General features: G+C 40.6%; 1 protein-coding gene across 12 annotated transcripts in view; it reads right to left on the bottom strand.

The window, feature by feature from the left end:
* The window catches only part of LOC137268678 (arginine-glutamic acid dipeptide repeats protein-like), a 137,234-nt gene that overhangs the window by 17,377 nt on the left and 93,016 nt on the right, over window positions 1-26,841 (bottom strand). For all 12 annotated transcript variants that reach the window (XM_067803269.1, XM_067803272.1, XM_067803271.1 and 9 more), the window contains 2 exons: window positions 7,361-7,496; window positions 2,442-2,540 (listed from right to left, as the gene is read on the bottom strand). In XM_067803269.1, coding sequence (XP_067659370.1) covers window positions 2,442-2,540; window positions 7,361-7,496 — 235 coding nt within the window. The remainder of the gene's footprint in view (window positions 1-2,441; window positions 2,541-7,360; window positions 7,497-26,841) is intronic.

Below are 26,841 nucleotides of genomic sequence, written 5' to 3'. Positions count from 1 at the left end.
TACCCCCCTGGTACCCACTTAACTCATTTATCCTGTTCTATCATCTCTCAATCCACACCACACTGTCCACCTCCTCTTACCTCATACAATCCACCCTACTCTCTACCCTGAACTCATGATCCCCCGTCCACCTTGCTCTCACTATTCCCTGTCCAACCTGCACTCATTATCCTGTCCCCCTGCACTCGCTCTCCCCTGTCCACCCAACATTCACTGTTTCATGTCCACCCTGCACTCACTGTTTCATGTCCACTCTGCACTATTCGCCATCCATCCTGCACTAGCTATCTACCCTACACTCACTGTTCCCCATTCATGATGCACTAGCTATCCACCCTGCATTCACTGTCCTCCATCCACCCTTCACTCACTGTCACCCGCCCACCATGCTCTCTTTGGTCCCCTGTCCACCCTGCACTCACTGTCCCCCATCCACCCTGCACTAGCTGTCCACCCTACACTCACTGTCTCCCCATCCACCCTGCACTAGCTGTCCACCCAACACTCATTGCCCCCCATCCACCCTGCACTAGCCATCCACCCTATACTCAATGTCCCTTATCCACCATGCACTAGCTATCCACCCAACACTCACTGTCCCCCCATCCACCCTGCACTGGCCATCCACCCTATACTCAATGTCCCCTATCCACCCTGTACTAGCTATCCACCCAACACTCACTGTCCCCCATCCACCCTGCCCCAGCTGGACCAGCAGTGGTCTACCACCAAGTGACTGCTTGTATTGATGTCTTCCTGTGTGAGGCAACTTGCTCATAATGAACACAGACACTTGGCTCATGTGAAAAATCAATGCGTTCTCTTCAAACACGGCAGTGATAAAAGCGGTGAGGACACAGAACATGTCTCCGTAATGAGGAAGCGCGACCCGGACGGCCATGGCGGCCATCTTCCTTGTGTAATCTGGCGGGCTAATACTGGCATTATTACAGCCAGCTCATGACTTGACAGCGACATCACTAACTGAGTGTTTAATCTTCACAAAGCCCATCCCCTCGCACCCACAATAACCTGCTGCCGAGAAGCTCCCACATTGCTATTGGCGGCCCATCTCTAAATCTTCCCGTACATAAACTCTGCATAAAGCTCAGGACCTTCGTCCAACTAAATCAATTGTGATAACCGCGTACTTTCACTTTGTGATCAATAGCTGGTCCAGCTTATGCCACAATTAGCTACGTCAAGTGTTGTTAATATGGAACAAAGCTACGCAGAGGAAATGTCCCATTACAGCTCAACGCCAGAAGAGGTATTTAGACACAGAGAAACTTTAAGACATTTCCCAATCCAATATTTCCCCTCTTTATGTGCTTTTGTTAACGGATTAACCCTTTTTTCACAAATTCAGTTTCTCCTTGAGAAATGACTCATATCTTGTCTGTGAGCATTCTGTCTTGAGGAACAGCGTACATAAGATCTACAATATCTGAATTTTCAATTTTAATTTGTCTTCCACAAAATAATGCAGCCTCAGATCATGAAGCATTTGCTGTGGATTCGACCAGTAATGCATTTGAGATGCCTCCAACCCTTGCATTCAGTTGTACATTTGTTTAGTTTTCAGCACATTCAGTCAACATGTTTATTTATTACCCCTACACAGTAAACAGCAGTTTTTCAGCAATCCATTACTTGAATGACGAAAACATTGTCTCCCTTTGAAAAATATACTTGCTCTAGTTTGGACAGAAAGCAAAAACACTGTCTGACCACGTTGACTGTCGTTATGACGTAAGAGACATTTCTTTTAGGTGAAAGTAAGTGAATATTGTTTGCTGTCTGTAAAATTCCACTATATCAAGAAGGTCTGTAAATAATTCACTCTCAACCAGACCAGATGGCTGGTCACTTCACAAGGTCAATGAATATTAGTCAATCCCAAAAAAGAAACGACAACAGCTGCTTCAAACCTGGCCTTGCATTCAAAATTCTCCTATGACATGATGAAACACTCAAACATATAGATTTTTCCCTTGCTTTTGTGATAACAATGCTGATGCAAGTATGAAGACATAGCTTTTCACAGTTGAAAACGGGAGGTACTTACTTATTTATTACCTGAAATTGTACACATCGAACTTAATTACATTCATACCACTAACCTACTAACCTATCCAGCAAAACATACGAAACTTTTGAAGATTTTTGATACATTTGAACACATCACAAATTGCCTGGATTGTTGAAGGGCTTTGTATATGTAATCAGTTCCGAAATCCATTCAGACTGCCGTTAGTGGCATAGCCTAGTGGTTAACAAATGCACTCATCTAGCAGCAGATCCAGGTTTAATTCCCCACTTGGGTACAACATGTGAAAAAGAATTTCTGGTGCCCCCATCTTGATATTGTTGGAATACTGCTAAAAGCAGCATAAAAACCATACTCGCTCATTCTCGCACAAAGAAAGAGTTTGACTCACTTGTTGTGAAACATTTCCTGCAGGCGTACGTGGTCAAGTCCCGTCCTCCATCGCTGTCGTCCGAATCCTCAGACACCTCACTGGCTGAGCTTTGGTCCACTGAAAATGCAAAGCAACATTACAACCAAACATACACTAACTGCAGAATACTTAGGCAATAACTAATCTGTCATTCCCATCAAAAGTTGATTATTGTAATTGTTAACCCTATCAGTTTTGGACCTAAAAATGCTAAAAATAAAATTGCATTCTCTATAAAGACACCCATGACGCGAGGAATTCCCTTATCCCTAGATGTTGATTGGCTGTTGCATTTTCTGAGGTGTAACCTCCCTAGGGACTTACAAGAAAACTACTACCCTGTGTCCTCCTTACCATAAAATATAAAATAATGTTCAGCAATATTCACCTACATGGCATGTTAACAGTCCAGTCTGCACCTGACAACTGGTGGTTGATACTATGAGCAACAACCCATGCTTTGAGGTCAATGACACACCATCAACAATCTCATCAAATTCCACCATCTATCTGGGGACCGTAATCTAACCTCTTTAGACTATGTTTGTGTAAATTCTGATGAAGTTATCACTATTAAAATTAAATTGATAATTTTACACTCATATAGGTGAATCTCTTCTAGGTTGTACCTCAGTCGTCTAGGTTCCCGATTCTCGATGTTGACGGAGTCGCACCTAGCATTTGTTCCACTGGTCCCTGAACACTTACTATAAGGGTCCACACTGTTTCTGGTGATAACTCCCTGATCACTGAGCAAAGTCTCCATAACATTGAAGGTTTGTTTAGGTCATAGCTCAGTGATCACTCTAAGTATCCACAATATAGAGTGTTTGTTGCACAGAGCTGGGACAGACAACTGCTTCGATCAGACAACAAGGACCTGAGACTATTTGCATCATTTTACTTTTCTGAAATTGATTTCAAATGTAAATATGAGTTTGATTGAGAATTATTTGTGTTTACGTTGTGCTGTCTCCATGACAACTGTCTGTGTTGCTTGCTGAGACAACATACTGGGGATCGGCACATATGACCCACAAGGTTGAGGGCATCAGAACGATGCACAATGATCAGTGGGAGAATGAGCCTTGTTTATAGACTAACTCTTAGTTTATGAATATATATGATTTTGATAGTAACTCATCCACATTGAAAAAGAGCCTCAGTAACATGGGGATTCAGACCTGGGTAAATCTAGACTAGCTTCATTTAGGGCTTCAGCATTGCAGGGAGGTCGAGGTAGTAGGGGAAATAATGTGGTTCAGGGACTGTGGGACAGACTACATTGCAGGGGGGACTTGGCAGTAGGGGAAATAATGTGGTTCTGGGACTGTGGGACAGACTACATTGCAGGGAGGTCTAGGCAGTAGGGGAAATAATGTGGTTCTGGGACTGTGGGACAGACTACATTGCATTGGGGACTTGGCAGTAGGGGAAATAATGTGGTTCACAGACGCTGAGAGAGACTACCATGCTTAGTTCAACTCACAGCAAGGTGCTCACTTCAGCAATAGTTACAAGCCTGTTTTGTTCTTCTCACAACCAGGCATAAACTGCACATGGTCAGATGACAGGATTAAGTCTGTGTTTACATCACTCATGACCAGGTGTTATACCTCTTGCTGGAGTCTAGTGACAGGATCAGGCAGTGTTAAGCCTCTCCTACGAAAACAGGCAGTGTTTAGCCTCTCCAGCAAGAGCAAGCCGTGTTTGGTCCATCCAACAAAAGCAGGCAGTGTTCAGCTCATCCAACAAAAGCAGACAGTGTTTAGCCCATCCAACAAGAGCAAGCACTGTTCAGCCTGTCCAACAAGAGCAAGCCGTGTTCAGCTCGTCCAACAAGTGCAGGCAGTGTTTAGCCTGTTCAACAAGAGCAGGCAGTGTTTAGCTTGTCCAAAAAGAGCAGGCTGTGTTTAACTCATCCAAGAAGAGCAAGCAGTGTTCAGCCTGTCCAACAAGAGCAGGCAGTGTTTAGCCCGTCCAACAAGAGCAGGCAGTGTTTAGCTTGTTCAAAAAGAGCAGGCAGTGTATAACTCATCCAAGAAGAGCAATCAGTGTTCAGCCTGTCCAACAAGAGCAGGCAGTGTTTAGCCCGTCCAACAAGAGCAGGCAGTGTATAACTTATCCAAGAAGAGCAAGCAGTGTTTAGCCTGTCCAGCAAGAGCAGGCAGTGTTTAGCCCGTCCAACAAGAGCAAGCAGTGATCAGCTTGTCCAACAAGAGCAGGCAGTGTTTAGCCTGTCCAACAAAAGCAGGCAGTGTTTAGCTTGTTCAAAAAGAGCAGGCAGTGTATAACTCATCCAAGAAGAGCAAGCAGTGTTTAGCCTGTCCAGCAAGATCAGGCAGTGTCTAACTCGTCCAACAAGCAGGTATTACAGCAGGGAGAGTCTGGAGGCAAGGAGAGTACCGTATGTGACAGAGGCCTGTTGACAAGAGACACCGTATTCACAAGAAGGTATTCATTGTAACAAGGTAACATGGATTGAGTTGCTTGTCTTGTCAAGTCTTGTTTCTCTAGGACATTAGTACAGGGATCCTGCGCATTGTGGGTAAACTGCCTGTGTTTACCTGGAGCAGCCCATCAAACACATGGGTTCGGGATGTCGCCCCAGCCAAATGAATCTAAACAAGCCGCTGGGCCTAGCACTGCACAACCAGATGGGAATGTTTACTTGCTGTGTCACTCTCTGGTAACTTGTCTTTCTCACAACCGGAACAATCAACCAATCACAAGACTCCTTGCAAGCTGATGCAGCGTGTCAAATCAAACAAAGCAGCAAATGGGAGGCTGGTATAGTGATTGTGTTCGCTATTAAGCCTGGCAAGACAAAGCCGACTTCAGTGGCAGGGTTGTGACTCGAGTGAAGCGTATGGATGATTGATCGATGATGCTGAGAGCAGAGGTGGTGGAAAACATGCGTTGGGGGTTATTCATAAACACTCCACTCACACAGGAGAATCCGAGAGCCATACTAGACGCCACTAGTCTTACTTGCCAAAGAAACAGATCTCCCTTTCAAAATGAGATTGTTCTTGAAGTAAGTGGTTGCCATAGTTACCTGCTTAATGATGATTCAGGCCTGACATATCATTACCACTTCTGGGATGTGACCCAGTGAACCATGACCTCCAGCCCCTGACCTGACCTGAACGAAACAGGCTGTCAATCACTTCTCCTGTCCACACATGAAAGGCTGTGAAGCTACACACTATTTCCCTCCCAACTAATCAATGGTATCAGATATCAGGCAAACCTGAGGTGGACTACAGCTGCTGGTAGTTGGAAAGATTACACCACTGTTGGCCAGACAGGTTCACTACATGACCCCTCCCCTTGATGATCTTGACCTTGACATGTCCATGCTGTTCCAGTACCCAGTGAGGGAGATAAAGTGTAATATTGGCCAACCTTATTATTCATGAACTCAATGAAACAATAATTAACAATGATACGAGAAACAAAATCATATTCCAACCCGGATGATCCATTTTCATCTTACAATAATCAGACACATTCTCATTAATTATTGGGTATTTCATATTCATGGATTGAGATAATCGTAACATCAATGTTTAAAGACACAATGTATGTTGATATCATCTCTTTGGCAATAGTTTATATCATTGTTTTGATTTATAGGAATGTCAACTTGAATCTGAATGGCGACCAACACTATATCATTATCATCTGTTTTGTCGTGAAGTGTTTGAAATTAAGCAAATAGTTACTGAACACCAAGAATACTCTGTAGGCAAGTATGTAAGCTTGCCATTAAGGGAACTGCAAGAGAAGGTGAGGAATTCAATGACCAAATTCAGATCTACTAAAGCTCAAGGTTATCTATAGCACTGCAGAGTTTAATATATTTTTTTATCAATTACTCCTTGACAAATTCCAAAAAATGCCTGTACCTGTTTAAGTAGCATACCAACATGTTTGTTTTACAAAAAAATATTAAATATTTGCCCAGTCTATATGACATATCTGTCATTTTATCATACAAATATTTCTATCTGTCATTTTATCATACAAATATTTCTGTCATTTTATCATACAAATATTTCTATCTGTCATTTTATCATACAAATATTTCTGCCTTTTCAGCATACAAACATTTCTGCCTTTTCAGCATACAAACATTTCTGCCTTTTCAGCATAGAAATGTCATTTCATTATACAAACATTTCTATCTGTCTTGTTAGCATACAAACACTTCTGTTTATAGAACATACAAATATTTCTGTCTGTTTTTCTAGCATACAAATATCTGTCCCTGTCTACACAGCATACAAATATTTGCACCTGCAATAGAGAATCATGTGAGCTGAAAAGCTGGATTCAAACAAGAGACCTCCTGTTTACAGTGAGATGGACAGACCAATATTCCGGTGATATCATCACATGTAGGTGTGAGGTGTGAGGTGTGAGGTGTGAGGTAAACCGTATGTGAGACAAGTGTCAAAAGTTTATCTCAGTGATGAACCCACAGATAAAGTGCTGACATCAACAAGAAACAGGATTCAAACAAACCAAGGGACACAACTCTGCACAGCAAATTGTGGTGTCTGAGGCAACTGGGGTATCCTTGCACCAGTTCAGAGAAGATGCTGGTCAAAAATCAGAGTTCTTCTATTTGTTTTAGTTCAACGCCAAAATCAGAAAAAATTCCTGTTAAACGGTGGCATCTGCAAAAATCGAGTCTGGACCACACAATCCAGTAATCAATAGTATGAGCATCCATATATGCAAATGGGATACAATGACGTGTCTCAAACAAGTCAGGAAGCCTGACCGATCCTGTTAGTCACCTTTCACAAGCATGAGTTGCTGAAGATGAATTCTAGCCTGAATCATTTTGTGTCGAAAGAATTTTAGAAAGCATGGATAAAGCAACTTACAGTAGTCGCCGCTGGGCTGGCTTGTGGACCTAGTGGTCTGGCGCTTCAGTCCGGAGCGCCGATGTCGCCGATGAGGTCGGTTTGAAGCTGCAGATGGAGTTTTCTTCCAGAAGTAGTAATATTCCACCAAGTCGGCCTGGAAGCAATACAGAATATTAGTAAACGTCATAAAAACAGTGGGCGTCATAAAAACAGAATGTCAGTAAACATCAGTAAACAGAATGTAAGTAAGAGAATATCAGTAAACAGAGAATCAGTAAACTGGTAAGTAAACAGATCAGTAAGCAGAACATAAGTAAACAGAATGTCTGTAAACAGAACATCGGTAAACAGAGCCACTATAACGAGTATGTCATGAACCATCTCAATGGATAAGTAAGTCTAAGCATAGGTGAATAATCAGTCCAACACAGATCTCTGCTTTCTTTTATGAATTAAGTGAGTGAGTACGGTCTAACGCCGCATTTAGCAGCATTCCAGTAATATGACAGGGGACACCAGAAAGGGACTTCACTCATTGTACCCATGTGGGGAATCAAACCCAAGTCTAGTGTGATGAGCAAATGCTTTAATCACTGGGCTACCTACCCCAACCCTTTCCATTATGAAACTTGTCCTAGTGTACCTGTTCAAAATGAACATCTAACATGTATTAATGATACATATTTATGTATTTTGTGTTTGTGGTACGTGTTGGTTCATGATACATTTTCGAAGTATCCATACACTTATCAGATCTCCAAACTGATACATCAGTTGTCATCTGTTCACATCTCTCCTGAGCAGAACCTCCTCCTTTCTTCATCTGCTTTCTGCTAGTTATATCTGAGTCCACCTACAGATCAGGCCAATACACCTCTACCACAACACACAAACACTGAAGAGGCTTCACACAACATAATTATCAGGTTTCAAATGTCCCCTGGTTCTGTGTCATGTTGGAAAAGTATCTGGTTAAGTTGACAGAACCGAGGCTCCGTCACCTCGATGTACAAGGGGAGACAATCAAGGGTGTCATCGCTCCATGCCTGCGCTGGTATATCTTTGATCTTACCATTACAACCTGAGGTTTGCATACCTGTGTTATCTAATGAGTAATCTAGGCGTACTACAGATGTTATGCTCATCTCATACATCAAAGCATGTTTGTCATGTGACCTGTCATCACAGCTACTTTGAAGCGAAATTTATACACAGAATAGGTGCATATTACATTCCACTATTAATCATGAAATCCTTCAAGTTGAAAGAGCATATTCGACTGATGAAAACACATCTACATGGGCTTATCTACAAGTTCGTCTCTGAGGCAACACGAGATTCTAATTGATGAAGATTTTACACAGATAACTGCTTGACATAAGTCATGCCGACACACTAAACCCAGTTAAACACAAAACACTAACACACGTCAAACCCACACTAAACCTACCAGGAAATCCTGTATTAAAGCCCTAGGCTTAAATACTGAAAATCACTGTTCTAGTGATGAAATATTTTAACCATATTTAAGCCCTGGGCTAAACTTTGAAAATGCACATTATTTTGATAAAATGGAAATGTTTTTGGAAAACTCTTTAATCAGGTCTATTTATTCAAAATTGAAAATTATGAAAATGTTTACTCAAGTGAGTAGATATGAACATGAATGAATGATAAGTTGACAGTCTAATTAATGCAAAACACAAATTCTTCTGAAAGGACTGACTGACATCTAAGACAGTGACTAGTCTCTACAGAGAGTATTTAGTGCGTCAAAGTCTAAACTTCAAGAAGAACAACCAAGAATTAAGAAATTTCATATTTTAACCCATGGACTAATTTTGCATCGGCCTGAATATGTGAGTTTCTGGTAGTTCTTCAAACCAGATCCAAGTTGTTTACACAGTCTGCACACCATGCAGCCAAGTCATACACAGACACACTTAACCAAATCAAACACACTAAACCAAATCAAACAGACACACTGACCAAGTCAAACACAGACACACTAAACCAAGTAAAACACTGACACATTAAACCAGATCAAACACACAAACACATTAAACCAGATCAAACACGCAGACACATTTAACCAATAACATGCAAAGCTTGGAATGGAAGGTATATACAAATCATGTATACAATAAATTGAATTTTTCATTTTAAGCATCTCCTGTCACACATCACATTAAACAGAATATTTTTCACAAAATATAAAATTTATCATTTGTGGCATCAAATCTGTTTACTCAAGTTAGCAGGACATTGTATCTGCTGGGCCACCCCATAACAGCATGATGAAAGATAGCTGGGAGCTCCATCAACGTCCAGCACTTTATCAGCTTGTTGCTGGGAAAGGGGGTGCTATCAGACAACTCTAGAAAACATGAGTAACCTCACAGGATGCACAACAAACGCACAAAAAACAACTTTCATGTTCCTATTCCCCAGTCATTTCTTATAGTGTAAGCTGCAAAATTGTTCTTTTGTGTTTACCACAGAAATATCTCATCTTACGAGAACATTTTTTGTTTTTACAAGATACTTAAGTAATCTTCAAGATGGAAGCTATACAGAGGTTTCCAGTGAAACTGTTTCAGTTGCAATATGAAGCACCGACATGCACCCCACACACTGATAATTGGGTTTCAAGGTTCTTCCATTGGTAGGAGTGTCCCCATTGTAAATAGTTCACAGTACAGTAATTCTATCGTATTTGACTTCATATCTCATTTGGTTGATATTTCGGACATCTCTTGTGAAACAACCTTGATATATATATTTGGGTATTGGAATTTCATCCATCATAATGGAACAGGCCGTGTTCCTTGAGGGCGAAAATACCATGAAGACGAGATAACAGCTTCACAAAGAGACGATTAAACTGGGAAGTATCTCTCATCTCCTCTCACAAACACAGCCACATTAAGACAAGCTGGGGTAATATACATGTGACAAATCCCCAAACACTACTGAATATTGCTGGATGAGGCTGTAATTGTGTGAAACGATACACGTTCTGATATAAAACAGCCAACTCGACTGTGACTGCAATGGCAGTTGTGACTGCAGGACGCTAAGCAGCTTTCGCCTCTGAAGGATGTTAGTGTTCCCAGCATGCACTGACAGAGTTGCGGAGGCAGCAGCGTTTATACATACATGCACATCGGAGGACTAGGGCCGCAGACGCAGCATAGGGAGATCAATTTAACAAATTTGTTCTGGCTGAAGCTGTTTCAATGGAAGGGTAGAAATAAAGTCTCCTACAGTGCAGAATATCACCTGTCACAATATTTCTCATTCCCCAATGCAGGTTTACTCTGAAAACAAGCCCTTCTTTATCCTGTTTGATATATTATAAACTGAACAAATTCATGTCAATGCAAAATATTACCGTCAGCCTAGGGATCTGGCCATTGTAGTGTCATGTACTGAGTTAGATGGTGATCAAAAGTGGTCAAGATGTTATGCGGAATGTTGTCAAGATGTTATACATGATGTTGACAAGATGTTATGCACAATGTTGTCAGTGTTATATACAAAGTGGTCAAGATGTTACATACCATGTAGTCAAAATGTTATACAAATTGTTGTCAAGATGATATACACAATGTATTCAAAATGTTTTTCACAATGTTGTCAGTTGCTACATATAAAGTGGTCAAGATGATAGATACAAAGTGGTCAAGATGGTATACACATTGTTGTCAAGATGTTACAAACAAAATGGTCAAGATGCTATATATAATGTGCTCAGGACATATTGTACAAGGTGTTGGAGATGTAATCAATACATTCTGTGTCACAATGAAACAAACAATGTGAATGAGATATTACACCTTGACATACACCATACTGTGACTATATGATACCAGTTCCCAAAACCACTCAAGCTGAACATCATCAAATAATGACTGAAGTCAATATCAATATGTAAAAATGTTCCACTGACCCAGATGTTGCCATTTTCCTTTTGAATGTTCATTCAACATTTGTTTATATGGCTACAACATGAGGACTGGTACAACATTTCAAAATGTGCGGGATGGATGTATGTAGGACATTGGGCATTTGTCTGGTGCTGGATGTTGGAGGTTTGCTAGAAGTCTGTAGGTTGTTGAAAGTCTGTGGGTTTTTAGATGTTTGTTGGAAATCTGTGGGTTGTTGGATGCTTGTTGGAAGTCTGTGGGTCATTGTTTGATGTTAGTTGGACGTTAAACAGTTGCTTGCACATTTGTTGGATGTTTGTGGGTTGTTTGACGTTTGTGGGTTGTTGGATGTTTTTGGGGTGATGGATGTTTGTGTGTTGTTAGATGTTTGTGTGTTGTTTGACGTTTGTGGGTTGTCGGAGGTTTGTGGGTTGTTGGATGCTTGTTGGAAGTCTGTGGGTTGTTGGATGTTTGTTGGAGATATGTGGGTCATTGTTTGATGTTAGTTGGACGTTAAGCAGTTTCTTGCACATTTGCTGGATGTTTGTGGGTTGTTTGACGTTTGTGGGTTGTTGGATATTTTTGTGGTGATGGATGTTTGTGGGTTGTTTTATTTTTGTGGGTTGTTGGACGTTTGTGGGTTGTCGGAGGTTTGTGGGTTGTTGGATGTTTGCGGGTTGTTGGATGTTGGTTATGAACAGTTACCTACATTAGCACCTCTATATGAACAGATCGACCTATTTAGACCCTGAGCGAGCATGTTCATGTGTAAGTCACGATACCTTGATTATACGTTACATGAGCAGTAACCATGCACCAGATTCCCTGCCGGGCCACAGCATGCAGTATTGATACTCAACATATGGCTCCTGATGCTGCATGGCGTGGAATATCATTACTGCCGCAGATTACACAATGGCACATCCATAAACTCTCCCACATGCCACAATTTATTTCATATTAGGAACTGTTCGCATGATATTTCCTTTCAAAAGTAACACAAACAAAGAACTGGTTTCCTGTTTCAACACTAATATTTCCCCTCCTAGTCCATAAATTCTCCCCTGTGTGGTACTGCCCTAAGCAACAAGTTTCTTATCACACTGACACCAAGGCGCTGTTTTGTCTCATTCTTATCCAACACCTAAAATATCTGACAGTCATATTCAACACCTTGTCACATCTGACTGTCATATCCAACTCCTTGTCACATCTGTCTTTCTTATCCAGTCCCTTTGGATAACTGATGGTCATAACCAACTCCTTGTCACATCTGTCTGTCCTAACCCTTGCCAAACGCAACTATCATATCCAACCCCTTGACAAGTATTACTGTCACTTGTCATGTTTGGTACCCCACATAAGACATATCAGTCATATATCATCAACCAAATCCGTCTGTTATTCCCAACTCCCCTCACAGTCAACACCTATCAAATCTGACTAGCATATCCAAGACCCATATTTGACTGTCCAGACAACAGTCATATCCAGCACACACAGGCTATACAAGCATGTCACACGTATCATATAACACATATATCACACACATCCATGACATACTCCTGGGGACTTTCTCATGCCTAAACCCTATATGCCTGAAATAACACTGATGTGACGATAAATGTGAACTGACTCCTACAAACGATAAACGTGAACTGACTCCTACAAACAATAAATATGAACTCACTCCTACAAATGATAAATGTGAACTGACTCCTACAAACGTGCATGAAGGCCCAATAATGTGAGCATGTGAGGTGGACAAATTATATTCCACAACTGACAGACATGATAAATAGCGTCACGTCAGGCGTCTATGAGCCCTACATAAGCAGCAGATGGTGGAAAACTACTTCTGATTGTGACAGCATGCCTCCAAAGTCGTGCCCAACACCTGGTACAAGATGCAACACAGAAATCTCTGGAGAAATTTGTTGCAGTGTGCCTGTTACTTAAGAGGGAAATTTTTACACTGATTTCATGAATACATATACCTTCAAAAATATTCAGGGGAAAAAGTTACAACCATTCCCTCCAAGATCGTGTTCATATTAAAGATCATAATAATAGCAAAGGTTGTACACTGGTTGAACTCTTCCAAATGATACAAAATTTCCAATTCTGACATGAAAATGTAATCAACACACACTAATAGAGCGTGAGCTTAGTTTTATGCTGCATTAAGTAATGTCATATTGAGGGACACCAGAAATGGTCTTCAAACACTGTTCCAATGTGGGGAATGGAACCAGTGGCTCTTCAGCATGATGAAGATACATTAATAACTATTAATGAACTGGGTAAATGAAGACATTTTCTCATCAATTTTCTCACCTCCAATCCATCCACATGTTAATCTGTTTTGTTCCAACATTAGAAATGATCTGAAATAATTATTCCTTCCACAAAAATAACCAATCTCTATTTTGATAAAACATTCTTCTACAAACTAATGTGTTCCCCAATATTGTGGCTCTGATAAAACAGTGAAAAGAAGGTCCAGACTATGAGACTTGTCTTGATGCAAGAGAATCCTTTGTTACTGATAAAGAATGCTCTACATTGATGTAAAAGACACCAAGTTTCTGACAGTTAATGTTGTAAAGATATCCCTTCGAGTCCAAGAAAGGTCAGAGAAGCCGGTATTCAGCTATTGGCTACACCTTGTAATTCTCAACAGATTCAATCATCATTAAACACATGTTATACGGTTAAGACTCATGAGGTGGCACCGCATGATTGGCTGAGCTGACACAAACAATCATCATGGTGCATATATCACCCAGTCTCAGGAGATGCACTGTCTCAGCCAATAACAAGAGCCATGGACAATTTCGAGTACTATCTCACAGGGATTAACTGGCCAGAGTTACCTCCCTTCGCCATGGTGATCACCATAAGCTTGCTGTTGACCATATGTTCTGACGTACAATATGAGGAACAATCACACAGCAGCCTGATGCTGACTTGCTCCTTCATCTCCTTCACCAGCATCTGTGAATTATCTTCACTTTAACCTGCCTTTGATCCCAGTTGTCTTCAAGAATGAAGCCAGCATGTTCCTTCACTCCGACATCATACAACAGGGAAATGTTTTTGGAACTCTGTTTTTCAGTTTTTTTCAATATCTGAACACCTACTACCATGTGCAAGAAAAGAATTGCAGTTAGTGACTAACAGGTACATAGTATAACAGGTTCATATAAGATGAATACAAATAAACATCAGAATGTATTTTTCTTATTTTGGTCATCATCTGTTCTAATTGAAAGCCTCTAAATAAATAAATAAATAAATAAATAAATAAATAAATAAATAAATAAATAAATAAATAAATGATTGACTGGCGGAGGGAGGGAGGAAGGAAGGAAGGAAGGAAGGAACAAACAAACAAACAAACAAACAAGCAAGCAAGCAAACAATTAACTTGAAGATCAACTTGATATCAGGATCCAAATGATTTATCAAATGAAGATACTGAACAGGCAGATCCTGTACAACAGGTGAACGGCCATGTACAGCCAAGTCACAGTCTGACATACTCAGCAATTGAAGGGCATCTATGAGCGTAGTTGGAGCTCCGGTTCATATATATATATATATCTATCCATCAAGTGAACCTAGCATATTAGTGAACCTAAACCGCTAAAGAACCATCTAGCCTGTTAATGAACCATCTACCCTAATAGTAAACCATCTATCCTAATAGTAAACCATATATTCTTTTAGTGAGACACCTAACCTGTGAACAAACCGTCTATGCAGCAAATGAAATACCTATTCTGTTAGTGAACCATCTATCATGTTCCTGAACATAAGCATAGCATTCAATTTCCAGGTATGATACTAGCGTCAAAAGTGTGTTTGCTGATAGACCAGGTGTGATACAGGTGACACAGACATGATACAAAATTTCCAATTCTGACATGAAAATGTAATCAACACACACTAATAGAGCGTGAGCTTAGTTTTATGCTGCATTAAGTAATGTCATATTGAGGGACACCAGAAATGGTTTTCAAACACTGTTCCTATGTGGGGAATGGAACCAGTGGCTCTTCAGCATGATGAAGATACATTAATAACTATTGTGATACAGGTGACACAGGCATGGTGCTGACAGACCAGGTGTGATACAGGCAACACAGGCATGGTCATGACAGACTAGGTGTGATACAGGTGACACAGGCATGGTCCTGACAGACCAGGTTTGACACTGGTGACACAGGCATGGTCCTGATAGACCAGGTGAGATACAGGTGACACAGGCATGGTGCTGACAGACCAGGTGTGATACAGGCAACACAGGCATGGTCATGACAGACTAGGTGTGGCACAGGCGACACAGGCATGGTCATGACAGACTAGGTTTGACATTGGTGACACAGGCATGGTCTTGACAGACTAGGTGTGGCACAGGCGACACAGGCATGGTCATGACAGACTAGGTGTGGTACAGGCGACACAGACATGGTCATGACAGACCAGGTTTGACACTGGTGACACAGGCATGGTCTTGACAGGCATGGTGCTAACAGGCCAGGTGTGATACAAGTGACACAGGCATGGTGGTGATAAACCAGGTGTGTAACTGTGATACAGGTACTCGCTGGACCTGGGTCTCATGTGCAGGGTACCTGCTAGAAGAGGGTCTCAGATGCGAGGCACCTGTTGGACTTGGGTCTCATATGTAGAGCAGCTGATGGACCTGAGCTTCATATGCAGAGTACCTGCTGACTGGAGTCTCACACGGAGGGTATCTGCTGGACCTAATCCTCAGCATAATCTACACTGACAACAACAAGACGACTGTGGGAACCCTTTGACACAGAATACTTAAAGGACTGAGCAGCATGGAAAGATCCCTATGCAGCGATGTATATATTCTCCTTGTTTCAACTCTTTGCATCACTTGCTTACAGACAGTGTTCATATCTGTACTAAAATGTCAATAACATTGATATGAATTACCAAAGAATTACCATCATAACCTACTGAGTTGAAGTAGCCTCTACTTAGAAAATTAAGTCTGCCTTTCTCAAGTACTATACCTGATGAATACACAGGACCAGTAATGCAGTACTGGAGTCCACTGATCAATACTAAGGATACAACACAGCATCTAACTCCTAGATCCAACTTAGCAGGTCATGAAACTGTTTGTCAGAATAATTAACATATGCGTAAAATGTTCAAAGAAATTAGAAAGCCATCACACATCTGATGCTGACTTCACACAGATCCCATCAACTCTCCTCTCTTTCATGGGATGTCGCCAACTAAACAAACAGGTTTCCATAGCAACCAAAATACCACCAGTTTAAGGCAGTCTTTGAACCACCAAAGTTTCCAAGTAAGTGCCAAATAGCTGGGTTAGGAGAAGCCTTAAATGTCAGGTGCCCTTAAGAAAATTAACTCTGTAATTACAACAGGTTTACAAAACATTTGAACACAGAGTGATATATTTCTACATTAAATGTATCTACTGCATACAGTCTGTTCAGTACTTTATCCTTTGTAAAATATTGAACAAATAAATAATTCAACAGACATATCAGCAACCATAAATATATTTAAACATAGAGATTTTGTGATACAGAATTGTCTTGATTTCACAGCAAGTACTTAACTTTTATTGGAATCATTTCAAAAATCATCTCAAATGGAAAATTAAGCCAGCCAAATTCATAAACTACGATATTTATGCAGAGTTTATTGTGCAAATATTCAATCTGATGTTGTTCTCCATAAAGCAGTATAACAGCACATGGCACAGCAAGGAGGCTGCAATAATCCACGTATTCAAACAGTGCATCCAAGTGTGAAACATTCATCATCTCTACTGTGCCAGCAGCATCCCCTCCCAGCTGTCTGTGATATACACCTCATATCACATGGCCAGAGTGCATGGCCCTTGTCTGTTGCAAAAGGACGAGATCTAACACCAGAGTATGTGTTAACATCTCGTATCACACCTACATGAAGGCATAACACAACACTCATCCTAAAACATGAAGAAGGATACATATCTCTGATCTGACAATATATGATGAAAATAGATTTGTTTCCCACCTGCTGAGTGTGAACCCTGCTGTGGGCGGGACACTCCCGGGCGGATCTCAGCTTCCATACACTATAGCATTCAAATTCACTGTACAGCCCATCCTGATGTATTTTGCTCTATCCAGATAGTGTCATAAACCACCTCTTATCCACCATCGACACCTCCTGCTGGACCTGTACCTTCTGATGGAACAACACCTTGTCTAACACCTTGTGATGGACCAACACCTTGTCTAATTCCCTTGTGATGGACCTATACCTAATACCACATCTAGACTACCAATACTGAGACAATTGTGGTTCATATCACACCTAGACAACCAGCACAAGGAAAATAGTGGTTCATATCACACCTAGACAACCAGCACAAGGAAAATAGTGGTTCATATCACACTTAGACAACCATCACTGGGGCAATAGTGGTTCACATCACACTTAGACAACCATCACTGGGAAAATAGTGGTTCATATCACACTTAGACAACCATCACTGGGGCAATAGTGGTTCATATCACACTTAGACAACCATCACTGGGAAAATAGTGGTTCATATCACACTTAGACAACCATCACTGGGAAAATAGTGGTTCATATCACACTTAGACCACCATCATCGGGGCAATAGTGGTTCATATCACACTTAGACAACCATCACTGGGGCAATAGTGGTTCATATCACACTTAGACCACCATCACTGGGGCAATAGTGGTTCACATCACACTTAGACAACCATCACTGGGAAAATAGTGGTTCACATCACACTTAGACAACCATCACTGGGGCAATAGTGGTTCATATCACACTTAGACAACCATCATCGGGGCAATAGTGGTTCATATCACACTTAGACAACCATCACTGGGGCAATAGTGGTTCATATCACACTTAGACAACCATCACTGGGGCAATAGTGGTTCATATCACACTTAGACAACCATCACTGGGGCAATAGTGGTTCATATCACACTTAGACAACCATCATCGGGGCAATAGTGGTTCTTATCAAACTTATAGACAACCATCTCACTCAGTTTATCATCACTCACATCACATCTAAACTACCATCCCTTAGTCAAAAGTGGTTCATATCACATCTAGACTACATCACAGAGACAACAGTGGTTCATATCACACCTACACAATCATCACTTAGTCAAACGTGTTTCATATCACACCTGAACTACCAGTACTAAGACAACAGTGGTTCATAGCACACCTAGACTACCATCACTTATTCAAAAACGCTTCACATCACCCCTAGACTATTATCACTGGGACAATAGTGGTTCATATCACACCTAGACTACCAACAGTCAGACAACAGTGGTTCATATCACACCTTGACGACCAGAGTCAGACAGCTCTGGTACACATTACACCTGTCACTTACACCAATCCATGCAGTGCAGATTCATATCAAAACTGACATAAATTGGGCAGTACTCAAAGTTTGTGTGGCCAATCATAAGTGTTGACACAGGCAGGACCTGAGAAATGCAAACAGACTCAATTTGAGATTACGCTAATCTTGCGCTCTGAGTCAAATTACCCTAGGATTGTCTTGACAACAGCATAGGGAGATGACAGGCCTACTTAAAGGAGGCACCAGACTACCTAAGTGGACAACACAATTAGACTGGAGCTCAGCTGTAGGCTGACCTCTTCCTGTGACCTCACATCCCACTGACCACAGTCTCACTGACCCACAATAAAATCCTGCCTCAAGATGGCAGCCAGAAGAATATCGACAGGAGCTGATGCAGACAAAACATGACATGCCTGCTGATACCTCTCTGTGCTGACGAACATACTAACAACAGAAACACCTTCTCAGCCGTACACACACACAGCTACAACTACTTCAACACCCTCCACGATGTTGCAGCCATCCAGCTGACAATGTTACACCCTAACACCCTACTGACGATGTTCCATTGCAATACCCCACTGATGATGATAAAACCACACCATTCCAATGACGATGTTAAAACCCAAAACCCTGCTGGTGATGTAAAAGTCCAATACCCTGCTGACAATGATACAACTCTCTACTCAACTCACAATGTTGCCATGACTCCATCGATGATGTTCTACCCTTCCAACCCACTGATGATATAACATCAACAACAAATCCCTGACAATACAAATACCATACCACTATTATTTCCAACCCAAAATCCAAATGACGATGACACAACCACCATAATATTCATTACGTGAAACAAAACAATATGCTTCCTCACTAAAAAATTTAAAGAAAATATAATATTCACTGAGCAGCTAGATGATGTACTATTTCAGGGAAAACCAATGTCGCTGGATTTATTGTCGTTATTATTTATTCTGAATCTTACGTGTGAAACATTTTCGGAATTAAAATACAGTAAGTGTCCTGTGAGGTGTCCAACCTGGTAGCAAGGATGTTCTACAGCCTATGTTGGAGGTGGAGGGTTGTAGACCTGGCTGTATCTCTCAGGTAGTCACAGCATTGAGAATACACCACCCAGAGGCAACAGCTCCAAGTTTAAACCGAGGGAAACAGACGACAGTTGTAAATGATGTCTTTGTGTGTGATGAAGCAGGGTTATGTCATCCTTTGATTGATGCCAGCTCAAAGAGGGATTGAGATGAGGCAACACTCCACACTATCTCCTACACAACAAACAAGATGGACGACTCTCATAGCCACACTAAGTGGAGCCCTTTTAATCGCTGTGCTTTCTCACTATGGTAGATAGCTAGCGACATGGAGACGACTCACTATACCAGGTTGTGGTGATAATCACAATATGTGGCCCTGCATAGGGTGTGAGTAACTTACCTCTATTATTGCTACTGTCCCTATGTCCAAGAGTCCGACATCCACAAGGGGGTCACAACTAGGGATGAGGGGAGGGGGCTGCGTGCGTAAACTCCCAACACTTCTCACTCATCCGACCCAACACAACACAGCCTAGTTGCTATTTCTAGCCAGGATCCAAGATGGCGGCTGTACTGGTTGTGGGCAGGCTGGCTGTTCAGCTCTCTGTGTGTCGGCTGACTGAGGCTCAGGCCGAGGGGGCTCATTCAGATCACATTAACTTGATTGGCATATTAACAATGGACAACTACGCCAAATAAAACGACTAATTGTGGCATAGCTGAATTTACTTTGTAGCAGTCCAGATGCAGTCACACTGAACCTGGGCGCTATGGTGTTTTATCACCAGGAGCTAGACTGCCTAGCTGTACACTGGTGTATATACACCGGGTGCTAGGATAGAGAGCGGCTGGCTGGCTGGCTGACGACCCCTACAGTAGTGCTGTAATCTTCACTTGGAGGAACATATCGCAGGGAGTCTCCGGCTTTGTAATGGCATCAAAATAGCATTATTCAGAAACAGTGTTGATCTAGCAAGTTATTCCATGTGTGGGATATGAGCGTTATTCCATAGGTGTGTGAGGATGTATGTACAACATTGTAGTTAATGATACCATGGATGATAGCGGCACAATTCTGAGGATACAAGGGTCAAGCGTGGTCCTGGCAGTCAGAATAGGGAACATTACGCACTGCTCCGGCAGTCAGAGGGGGATATATGTCACAGCACGGAGCAGAACAGGGATAAGCTAAATCTATAGATACCAAATTTACAATACTTGATTACCTTAAGTGCTGGATGAGCTATTAGGGAGGTGATACACTTGACTTTTATGTCATTGCAAATCAGAACCAACTGAGAATAGTGACAGTGTGGTCGGGTGAACAAAATGATGTCCACAAAGGTTGTCTGTAATCCCAGCAGCTGAATGGGAATCACAAGTGTTAAACTCTCCGATCTGTCCATGACAACACACTACAATAGGGGGATGCTCATCTAGACACCTAGACAATTAACCCTGGGGTCGATCTAACCAATGGCTTGGGGTCTGGCCTGCAAGATGTGGGACAGCAAACCAATTACTATGTATCATTTTTCACAATCTAGTCTTAACCCTTACCCCTGTTTCTGGGACAGGTACAAGGCTGGATCTATTGTTCTTTATTAGTACTTGACATAATTACGCTCTAATGTTCTTTTAATAGTTGGTCAGTCCACTGGCCATCAATCCACTCCTAACAAAATGTATGTTACCATGGTAACCATTAAATTAATTAAGGGTCACTTATAGTCAAACAGCAATAACAATTCCAGGCTGACCCTGAAATAGGATCCCCTAAGGGAATAAAACCACTATTTTCATATTGGCAGAGTCATCAGGCTGATTCTGTGTTGAACTATTTTATTACTTGCACCTTGAAACTGGTCAATGCAAAGTGAAAGAATTGGTCATATGTTTTTTTTAAAATATTGTATTTCCCTTTCTTCTGCAGGTGTGGGCATTCTGGAACACATTATACTGAACAGCTAAAGAAACACAACTCAGATTTTTTGTCAAGTTCTTTAACAGGAGACATTATTTGATCGCAAACTCTTACTTTTTCGAGATTTCATTTTTCCGAAAATTCTTTTGCTGTTGGGTGTAGTTTGAAGAACATAAGAAATCATTTCTTGGAAGTCTGTGAGGAACTGCTAGTAAGTATTCCATAGTTTCAACATCTCAAAGAAATATAATGCTCCTTTGAAAAGAAAGAAGTCTTGGTTATGGATATTTATGTGTTTCTCTCCAAAACCACCATCTTCCCAATCCTTGAAACGGTTTCTTGAGATTGTTTGTTCAAGAAGGATTTAACCTTCACATTTGTAGTTTGATCTATTAAATTTACCAATGAGAAGGCACTCAGTCCAGGTCTCCTGAATCATGCAAGTTTATTGAAGGCAATAAAACTATTTCCATATTCAGGAGTTTTCTATGCTAAAAGCGGAACTGATTGCCTGATTCCGACTATATCATGAACATGTGTCAATGAATCACTATCAAACAGTGATGACCGACGGTCTTACAAAAAAGCTGCATACCTACTGCCCCATCTGTTGGTAAGTCTTTTATTCAAAATCTGTTCATTCTAGGTTATATGTTCTTAAAAATATGTTAGTACTGTTTATCAGTTCTTCATGTCGAAAAGTTTTTGTTTGTTTATTACTTAACACCACACAACAATACTCGAACTTCAATTGTAAAAGAGGAGTGTGCACCCAACCATCCAGTGATTGATATTATGAGCAGAGATGCAAACAGTCGGAGTAAAGGACATGCAAAGTTAGGAGTTCAGCTACCCATAGCAAGTATATGATATGGGGACTTTTCAAACCCAAACTCCTTACATGAATATTCAACATTATCAAACCTCAGTGAACATTGTTGTCTTAATGACAGAGTTCATAATTAACAGCTACAGCTGGTAAAGACATGAGAGTAGCAGCCCTTTACAGGGTGTGAAAGTAGGAGGGTTAAGCGTGTTCTGGTTGAGCACCTTGCGGTTGTGTAGTCATGCTCCATCAGACGAAGTAAGTGTCGGCACTGTCTGGGAACAAACACTCCAGCGAGACACTCACGTCTACATTATTAATCTGTGAAGAAGCTTCCTAAACTCCACAATCTGCAGAGTCACACGAGTGATCTCAAAAAACTCTATGACAGTTCTGGATATGAAGATGACAGGCTTATTTATGTGATTCAGTCAAGCGTGACAGAACCGCAACACACCACTACCTGCTGCAGACATCACTGATTATTTTACATCACACAAGAATGTCACTTTCTGATTGGCTAAGCGCTCTTCTATTATTTTCAATGTATTCTGCTTTTAAGCGAGGTACACTGCAATATACCCCACTGCCAACAGCAATTCATTCGGTACTTCTTGATAGTAATTCTCCATCTTGACTAACATTGACATACGTGTGATGTACGGAAATTACTGATATTTTGCAAATGCAAATCGAGAGAAGGGAGAAGATGAAATTGTTTTTTCTTGCAATGGCTACAATGAATATTGCACATCACAGAAACTAAAGCACATGTTGCAGCAATGGCTACATGTGATCTGCTAACACAAATGTAAGGGTTAAATGTAGATACTAAAAACAGTTTCATGAAAAAATATCTTAATGATACACAAAATATACATCATAATAGTGAAAGTGTAATCGGAAAAATAGGGCCATTGTGTTTACTCTTGTTCAACCGACCTTCACCTCAAAGAAATTGATTATTATGTAGAACAACGTTGACATATGACATCACTACCAATGACCAGTTTCTTACAAAATGGTGGCTTCGCTGACAAAGGTTCACAGCATTTTGCGAGGACTCTTCCCTTGATTAAGGGATGCTTTGTACATAAATATGCGATGTAAGTAATCAGAATGATTCTGACTATCTGTGTATTGTTATCTTATCGTTTTCATTGTAAAGAAGAGAAGAAACCAGAAATGTTGATAATTACCGCCGTCGTTCAGTGTGATTTTGTGTCAGTCATCGCGTCACACTGTATGAAAACTTCTTATGAATTAGCAAATCATTATATGATATTTCTTTTTAGTTTGCTATTTGTTGCTCACTACTATTCACTTGCATGTTCTGAATGTATTGAGCCATAGTAAGCAATGATTAGATGGTTGGATGTCGGAAACTTTCCGAAAATAATACATAGTGTAAAATCGGAATACTTCTTTGTTTACATTTCATACAAGGGCGGTCTTTCTGGCACAGCGTTCGTTTTAAAACCCAATATCTTTCATCAAGACAGTTGGTATTGGTGACAAAGACCATACACAGTCTGATTCTGAAATGTATGGGGAATTCAGTGATTCATTTGTGGCAGCTGACTATGAAAAATATGTGATGTAATTGGCATCTCAATACCAGCCTGTAAGCACTATCCAATATGGTTAAGAGAGCACCTCGGCGTTCGAGTATTTTCGAAAACAACCGATCTGATTCAGGGTTCATCAGCAGCGTTTCAGAATTATCATGAGCAGTTACATAAAACTTGTTATTAGTGATTATTAATATGCTGTTTTTGAAATTAAATACTCCCATTAACTGTCAGACTTTCACATTACAAAAAATTCTGCAAATAACGATTTCATCTTGTGTCCAAAATAGCGACATTTACGCTGAAGCATATTTTGAAAGGTTTTTTCAAGAAGTAAAGCTTTGTCAGATTTAATAGTGGATGGTATCACTGAACCAGAAATTTTGCGTAGAATTCAAAACTATTAAGTATATTTGTGTGCCTGATATGTTTAGTTATATATTGGACTTCAAGGTGAGGGTCGAAGATAAAGCGCATATATGTCCCGGGTTGAAGATAAAGGACATATATGTCCCGGGTTGAAGATAAAGGACATATATGTCCCTATGGCACCCAAGGGGTTAAGGTGCTCAGTAAGATAAATATATTGTTCACTGGCCCCTCAGGGGCCATGGGTTGATGTACTCTTGATGTTTGTTTATGTTCCCCTTCATTCTTTGGGTTGAGGGAATATATACAAACATTGAGGTTACATCAACCCATGACCCCCTTGTGACCCAAGGAATAACTTATATTACCAGACTAATATATCAATATATTCCCTGATCTACATATACAACACACCACTACCTGGTGCAGATGTCACTGATTTGCAGACTAACACATCTATATATTCCCTGATCTTCATATACAACACACCACTACCTTGTGCAGACATTGCTGATTAGCAGACTAATATATCTATATATACCCTTTTACCAGACTAATATATCTATATATGCCCTGATCTACAAATACAATATACCTCTTCTTGGGTGATAAGCAATATTTTCTATCCATTAATCTAACGTATGCAACTTGAATATGTAAAAGACAAACATACACAGTAAGTTTAGGTTTAGGGTGATTTTAGCAATATTCCAGCAATATCACCACAAGGAACACAAGAAATGGGTTTCACACATTTTACCCATCTCGGGAATCGAACCTGGATCTTCGACATGATGAGTAAACACTTTAACCAAAAGTTAAAGGCTACCCTGCCCCACTTCCATTAGAGAGAAGCACCATGGACAGATCCAGTTTTTTTTTACAAGTACAGAATTTGACAGCCCAATACGTCAATATTGGCAATACAGTTATTATGTACGACTGCATTCCATATAATTGGTGATTGTCCGGTTGCCATTATATTTTGTTTGTTAATGAATCTTTTTTTCTCATAACTATCAAATTTTTATCATATTCTTCATTACTTGGCCCGATACTGCAGTAAACTATTTTTATAACAAACACACTTATAAAAAACTGATAGATATAATGAACTTCCTTGTTTTAGATGAAATGCATACAATCAACTCATAACATAACAAACAACAAATGGTCCCTTGAGCTCACTGTATTTGAAACATGTAGTTAATGCATGCATTGTCAATCAGTCTGTCTCCCAGTCCCTGAATTCAGTCCCTACTATCTAGCCCTCTCTACAATGCTTAAGCCCAAAATGAAACAAGTCTAGATTTCCTCAAGCTCTGAATCTCTGGTGTCACTTGGGCTCCTTTTCAATTTAAATGTGTTTTTTATTGATACAATCAAAATTATATATTCAGAGACTCTCTGGTCTCGCTTGGACTGCTTTTCAACTTAAATGGTTTGTTTGTTGTGCTCAAAATTATATATTCAGAGACTCTCTGGTCTCGCTTGGACTGCTTTTCAGCTTAAATGGGTTTGTTTGTTATGCTCAAAATTATAAATTCAGAGCCTAAGCATTAGTCTAACAGTCAATCACTCTGACCTTAAAGGCCTTTTTTTTTCCATATTGGCCTTATATGTCCTTGTTCAGTGCTTCTGGCCTTCTACTGGCTGTATTGGCTCTCTGTGTTCACACCCTTGGGCCAGTACTACTGATCTTTGACCAATAATGAGGACAATGAGAGAACACCAACATAACACAAATATTCCCATGTGTTCAGGTTTCCAGGACCTGTGAAGGTCGTGGGGTAGAACAGGCATTGAGCAACCCATGCTTGCCTTAAAAGGCGACTATGCTTGTTGTAAGAGGCGACTGAAGGGATCGGGTGGTCAGGCTATCTGACATGGTAGACATGTGTCATCAGTTCATTGTGCAGATCGATGCTCATGTTGTTGGTCACTGGGTTATCTGGTCCAGACTCGATTATTTTCAGACCGCCGACATATAGCTGCAATATTGCTGAGTGCGGCGTAAAACTAAACTCACTCAAGCTGGTTTCCATTAGGATTTACACAAAGAAGACATTCACCCTTGAATTACCTTGGGATAAATTACACATAAATGCAAAACAGTAGTCATTAGAAATATTGAGACAACTCTGATACCTAAACAACCCAAATAAACTTAAAACACTGTCACCACATCTTAAACAGACTTTCCAAAATGTCTTGGGTGTCTTCGCTTTTAATGTTAATTGCCAAGTTTTCAAAAATTTTATTTCATTTTATGATTTTAGACAAAGAAGTGCTGAAAAAGACTTCTTTTCAAAGATGACAAATTCAAAAGTACCCTTCTTTTCGATTTTGTTGAAGATGCTTTGAAGGTAACTTTTATAGAATTATTATATCA

This window comes from Haliotis asinina, chromosome 16 (genome assembly GCF_037392515.1).
Source record: "Haliotis asinina isolate JCU_RB_2024 chromosome 16, JCU_Hal_asi_v2, whole genome shotgun sequence".
NCBI classification, from domain to species: Eukaryota; Metazoa; Mollusca; class Gastropoda; order Lepetellida; family Haliotidae; genus Haliotis; species Haliotis asinina.
Note: the sequence above shows the minus strand (reverse complement) of the source record. Positions and strands in the feature narration are given on the sequence as shown.